The sequence below is a fragment of the Microtus ochrogaster genome, chromosome 5 (assembly GCF_000317375.1).
Source record: "Microtus ochrogaster isolate Prairie Vole_2 chromosome 5, MicOch1.0, whole genome shotgun sequence".
Classification (NCBI taxonomy): Eukaryota; Metazoa; Chordata; class Mammalia; order Rodentia; family Cricetidae; genus Microtus; species Microtus ochrogaster.
This window is the reverse complement of record NC_022012.1, coordinates 79,135,467-79,142,123: the sequence shown is the minus strand read 5'-3', so window position 1 is coordinate 79,142,123 and position 6,657 is coordinate 79,135,467. Positions and strand designations below refer to the sequence as shown.

The 6,657-nt window shown below is 39.1% G+C and overlaps 1 protein-coding gene across 1 annotated transcript in view; it reads right to left on the bottom strand.

The window, feature by feature from the left end:
- Positions 1 to 6,657, bottom strand: part of Lrrc49 (leucine rich repeat containing 49) — a 113,592-nt gene that overhangs the window by 83,870 nt on the left and 23,065 nt on the right. The window contains exon 8 of the mRNA XM_026779106.1: positions 194 to 337. Within this exon, the coding sequence (XP_026634907.1) occupies positions 194 to 337 (144 nt within the window). The remainder of the gene's footprint in view (positions 1 to 193; positions 338 to 6,657) is intronic.

Here is a 6,657-nt window from a genome sequence, read left to right as displayed (position 1 = left end):
AAAAAAAAAAAAAAAAAAAAAACAGAAACCACTTTCTTTCCAGATCAACATATTACAAAGCTTCATAGTTATGGTCACAATTCAAATCCAGAAAAACAAAAACCTAGGTCACTTCTGATTCTGGTGTTCCACACTCGATACTAAACTACCATCAGTTACAGAAGCGGGCGCACCTGCAGCCTGCTATACGCACCACAGAAGTGATCTGATTGTGTCGAAGGTTAAGTTCAGTCAGAGAATCCAGACCGTTGAGATTGTCAACATGACTCAAGAGGTTCCTGGCAAGGTTTAAAACTCTCAAATCACACAAATGATTGACATTTTCAATCTTGGTTATCTGGAAAACAAAGGTGGGAGAAGAGCACGATTAGCATACGCATGTAATAAAACTCCAAAAATAAAACATTCAAGTCCCCAGATTTAGTGATAAGTTTATACTGAGACAGTTACAGTCCACTTAAAGGTCTCAAAGCAAGTCCTATGAAGTCATTTAACTTGTAAAAATGAGCCAAGGATCCTAGTTGACCAGTTGACATAATGAACATATCGAGTAAATTTTCTCAGATAACCAATGAGTCCCTTTGCAGCAGCTCTACGGCTGCCAGGTCCCACATCTACACACTTACCTGTCACACAGAAACTGACTCTGGCCCTGAGTCACATACTCACAGTGTTTGACAAGGCAAACCAAGCCTTTCAGAGCAAAAGCAAAGGACAGGACTGACCTGCACCTGCCAGGATGTTGAGGGCAGTGAAGAGTGCGAATGGACAGATGGAAGGGACTAGAAGCCCCTGTGGGAGGAAAAGATGGACGCTGGAACATTAGTGCTTAGGCCAGGAGACAATGCTCAGTTAGGGTGCAATATGGTAGGCACTAGCCCGTAGAACAAAAGACCTTACGTTGTGGAAGCCACGCAGGCACATAAGCACAGGGCCAGAGCAGAACAGCCTCAACTCTCAGGAGGTAAGGCGAGAACAGCACTGTGTTAAAGCCCCTGTATTACTCAGCAACACAGTCTAAGGTTGAGTGTCTCCTACACAGGAGCGGGGAAGGGTGCTCATCAACCTCTTCACAGGACTTCCTTAAGAAACCATGAGTTGCTCAATGTGTCACTTTTCACTAAGGGGATACATCTCAGGAGCTGGGAATATCCTCAGGGTTGAGAGAGCTTGCTGCTCCTGCAGAGGACCAGAATTCAGTTCCTAGTATCCACATGGAAACTCACAACTGCCTGCCTGCAACTCCAGCACCAAGGGATCCAATTTTCTCCTCATGGCACCTGTGTACATACACATGTATGTGTGCACATACATGCACACAAATCTTTTTTTAAGAATAGATCTCACCATCTGTAAATATGAATCTGCTCATTTACATTGCTATAACAATTTTATTTTTTAAAAATCTAACATTTCAAAGCAAAGTTTGCTAAAAGACTCTTTTTAGATTCACAATACAGTTTCTACGCTGTTATCTGCAACCAGCAAACACCACCTGGATTCTTTCTAGGCTCAGGAAGAGATACACACAGCGGTATATTATAAATTGGAAAACATATGAAGGTAACCTGTGGTTATGTTTAAATTTTGTTCCAAGGTTTATCATCTAATTGATTTAAAGTGAAATAAAATTATATGAAAATTTAAAAAGAAACAACAAGGTTATGGAAACATATAGATGGCAGAAATGTACAGATATAGAGTAAGGCATCTGACAATAAATATATGATGTAATTTGAAATATACAGACTTCATAAAATTGCAACGGAGAGACTGTATACAAGGAAATCAGTAATGTAAACATGTGCTTGAAAAACTCTCCCAAAATACAGAGAATAAGCAGAAATAGAAGAATGAAAGAAACTGGTAACTATAACAGAGAAAAGAAGTGATGCTTGAAAACATAAACTGAAACTCGGCTGGGCTCAAGAATGACAAATGGGTTACTATAGTTGGGGTCAGTGTGCCCCACAAGCCCCCATAGAAAGGTTTGTTTCCCAGGGTGTAGGTATTGGAAGGTGCCATGAATATTAAGTGAGGCCTAGAGAAAGGTCATTAGGTCACTGGGATGTACCCCTGAGGGGATTATGGGACCTCAACCTCCCCTCTTCTTCTGTTTCTTGGTTTAAGATGTGATGCTCTTTTCAGCAGTTCCTCCAGGGCAGCCACCTGATTTTGGATTTGAACCTTTGTGAGCAAAGCTGTGCCCTTCTTCCTGCTCAGTGCTTCCTGCAGGCAGTTTGCTGTAATGAACTAAGGAGACGAAGGCACATGCACAGCAGCTCTTCTTCCTGCACACATTCCTGAACATTCCTTTCAGAAAACCCTGCTTCTCCAATTTTTCATAGACCTGTGGGGTCTGAAACTAGATCTTCTGCATTTTTCTGTTGCTTTGACTTTGGAAACATTGTTAGTTCTTGTTCATAAGTATTTGTCTATAACTTTAAAAATATTTATGTTATATATATACATATATATATGAGTATTTTGCCTATAAGCTTGTATATGTACCACATTGTGCCTGGTGCTGCTGGAAGTCACAAGAGGATATTGGATCCCCTAGAACTGGAGCTATAGATAGTCATGAGTCATCAAGTGGGTGCTGAGAATTGAGACTAGGGCCTTTGCAAGAGCAATATATGGTCTTAACCATTGAGTAATCTCTCCAGCTCCATTATTCTATAAATCTGGAAATATATCACTAGGGATGTTGTTTAGTTTCTTAAAACTCCATAAGTCACAGCAACTGGTAGAATAAAGTCAGTTATTCTCTGATGTGGGATTCTCCTCTGTATGCTGTGAATACCATTGGATAATTAATAAATCTGCTTTGGCCTACAGCAGGGCAGAATTGAGTAAGGTAAAAATTCCAAGCAGATAAAGAAAAAAAATGCTAAGTCAGGGAGATACCAGGGAGATGCCAGAGGAAAAAGACGCCAGTGTGCCCTTACCAGTAAACCACAAGCCTTGTGGTAAAATATAAAATAATAAAAATGGCTTAATTTAAGATATAAAAGCTAACTAAATAGATGCCTAAGCTATTGGTCAAACAGTATTGTAATTAACGCAGTTTCTGTGTGATTATTTTGGGTCTGGGCAGCCTGAAAATGAACAAGCAGTTTCCACCTACAAATTGGTGCCAATGCAGACAACTACATACACATTACTCAGATAAAAAGGGTTTATGTGCTACACGGTGCTATCCAGAGTTGAGGTGGAGAGGGTGGCTCACACCCAGAAGTCTCAGAGGCAGTGAAAAAACCTTCGTCATGTTGGACTGGGCAGAATCAAAAGGCAAAACAGCCTTAGTCCTAGCCATGCTGCTTAACATTTTAAGAAGCGGTCCTTGTCAGAAAAGGATTACAGATATGCAATAAAGACAGATTCAGACAAAAATAAACCTCTAAATTGGTCATTGTGTGTTGAAAAATGTACATAGGCTTGAGAGAGAGAAAAAAGAATATAGACAATTATGATATAAAAGACTATAGACAGTCATAAATTTTAAAAAGTAAAAATAATAAAATAAATATTAAACTTATAAAAAGTAATAGAGTTAAAGAATAAGCCATGTAAATATAAAAATACACAGAGAGACTGGATTATGTATATCATTGTTTTCTTTAATTTTTTACTGTAAATGAGCTAAATACAGAGAGACATTTTATTGTAATAGTTGCTAAGCTAAACCACATATATATTTTAAAGGTATCTTGACTTCAAAACTTGTGCCTAAAGATATGTTGCTTTGGAAAAAAAGAGGTTATTCTTTTGCTTCCACAGAGGATGAGAATCTGTGGAATCCTTTCAGACTAATATGGTTTAATGGATCAAGATCCCCCAAAAGGTCTCCATAAACCACCAAATACTCTGCCCAATGAAAAACAGGTTTTTTTAAAAAACAACAACAACAACAACAACAACAACAAAAAACTAAGCCCAAATTTTGTTTATAAAGGTTGGTTTACATTTAAAGGGGATATGATATAGAGATGAATATATTTAATTGGTATGGATCTTAGTCTATTGATACAAATTTGAGGTCAATTTTGTTATATACCTCTCTGCTCTTGTTTAAGGTATTGTGTTTGTGCAGCTCATTTAAAAATGTAATGTATAATTAAAAATATAGGTTAATAGTTAATTATCTAAAATAGTCAATCTTGTAGTCATTTTAGTTAGGTTTTCTAGATTATATATAGGTATATTTTAATTAGATAAGTATTCTTCAAACCTTTCAAAGACTAACAGAATATGGCATTTAAAATTTTTAAAATTTAGGACTTTTCATGACAATGAGACACATCTGCTCCTGGCAGCACCAATTATTTCAAGAGGAAGATGGGCATCAAAGAGGCTCTTTATGAAGTTTGCTAGCCATTTGGACAAGAGACTGCCTTTGCCTGAACTGCTTGATGTTATGCTATATGAATTGGACTCGCAGAAAAATGACTGCTAAATTTGCCTAACGGTGAGATGGTCCTTCAGGGTTCCTGCTTCATGAAAGAGTCTGCCAGACATGCTGCAGAACACAAAAGAAAGTGACTGACAACCTGCCAATATAAGCGGGACTGTCTTTAAAATTTCCTGCTTTGTAGAAATGTCTGCTAAATACTATGGGCCTGTGGGCTAAAGATGGATGACCCAACATTACAGAAGAACTTTGGGTGACTGTCCAGGCAACAAGATGTCTCTGTCAATTCTAGAGTTTTGAAAGTTGCTTACAATGTACTTCCTGTTTATCTAGGTAATATTATATCCTTCTGGAGTCTTTAATGGAGTTAAAAATAGCTATAATTATAAAACATAAATATAAAAATGTAGACTCACAAAGATAAAGTATTTCCTTTATTTGCCAAATGTAAATAGACTAAATGTTGTAACTATAATTTCTGCTTGATAACTGCTTTGTTATATGTTATCTTGTATGTTAAAGTTAAAATCTTCCTTTTTATTTAGACAGAAAAGGGGAAGTAATGTGTGATTCCCCTCTGTATGCTGTGAATACCACTGGTTAATGAATAAAGCTATAAGGGCCTATAGAAGGGCAGAATTGAGTAAGGTGAAAGTTCCAAGCAGATCAAGGAAAAAAAAAAAAGGCAAAGTCAGGGAGATGCTATGTAGCTGCCTGAGGAGAAAGACACCCATGTGCTGGTACCAGTAAACCACGAGCCTTGTGGTAAAACACAAAATAATAAAAATGTGTTAATTTAAGATATAAGAACTAAAAAGATGCCCAGGCTATTGGTCAAGCAGTGTTATAATTAATATAGTTTCTGTGTGATTATTTCAGGTCTGGGTGGCTGGGAAACAAGCAGTCTCCGCCTACAATTCTCTCAGCTATGGACAAAGTTACAAGCACAGAGAAAGTGACAGAAGCTCTGGGCAAAGGCTGTGCAAAGAGCACACACAGAGGCTTTGATTGATCTACCATACATAGACAAAATGGCAGGAATGTTGAAAAGGCCTAACTGTGAGCACACTGACTAGAATCCAGGGCTTCTGAATGCATAGAGAAGGCTAAGTCTTGATGTTTCCACTTTTAAAATATTTATTCTATCTGTTACCACATACCGACCACTAAAGTGTCCCCATTGTGAGATTATTCTGACTTGTGTCCCATCTGTCCTCTCACCAGAGAACAGTTTCTCCCTGTGCCAGTCAGTCCTTTATCATTTAATATAAGCTAGAGTTATCCAGAAAGGGGAAACAGCAACTGAGGAAGTGCCACCTCCCAGGTGGCCTGTAGGGAAGTCTTTGGGATGTTTTCTTAATTGACTTATGTTGGAGGGTGCAGCCCACTGCATGTAGTGCCACCCTTGGGCAGCTGGTCCTGGTTGCTATAGGAAAGTAGGCTGAACAAGTAAAGAAGAGAAAATTAGTAAGCAGCACCCCTCCATTGCCTCTGCTTCAGTTACCACCTCCAAGGTCCTGTCTGATTTCCATTCAGACTATAGACTCTAGGCTGAAATAACCCTTCCCTCCCCAGGGTGATTTTGGTCACAGTGTTTATCACAGCAGTAGGAAGCAGGCTAAGACAGCTCCTCTCCATCTCTTTCCACCCTCCGATCCATTTCCTGACCAGAACCGTCACTCCTCAAAACACTTTCACATTCATAAGACAACTGTACTGAACATGATGTCCACTAATCAGTCTTAATTTCTAATGAAGTGGAATGAGGTAGAAAAGACCAATTATTAGATATTGATTGATTGATTTAGTGATTCACTTACAGCACTGCCTGTTTGCTAGGCATGGCTTCACTTGCAACATGGGACAGAATGACCTGGAGACATAACTGAAATAATGATTTGTTGCCCTTAACAACCTGATGACTGCCACATAGGCTTCTTGCTGACTTCCATGTAAACTTCTATGAAATCTTGATTGCTTGCTTACCTACCTTGTGGTTTGAGAGTATAAAATGGGAATACAAACTAGATCCAGCATTGAAGGCTTGCAGGAGCTGTCCTGGCATTGGTCCACCAGTGACCTCTCCTCCCTTCCATCTCACAGGTGTTGGACTTCACGGGTGACATCACCTCCATTCTGTCTCACAGGTGTTGGAGTGCACGGGTGACATCACCTCCCTTCCATCTCACAGGTGTTGGAGTGCATGGGTGACATCACCTCCCTTCCATCTCACAGGTGTTGGA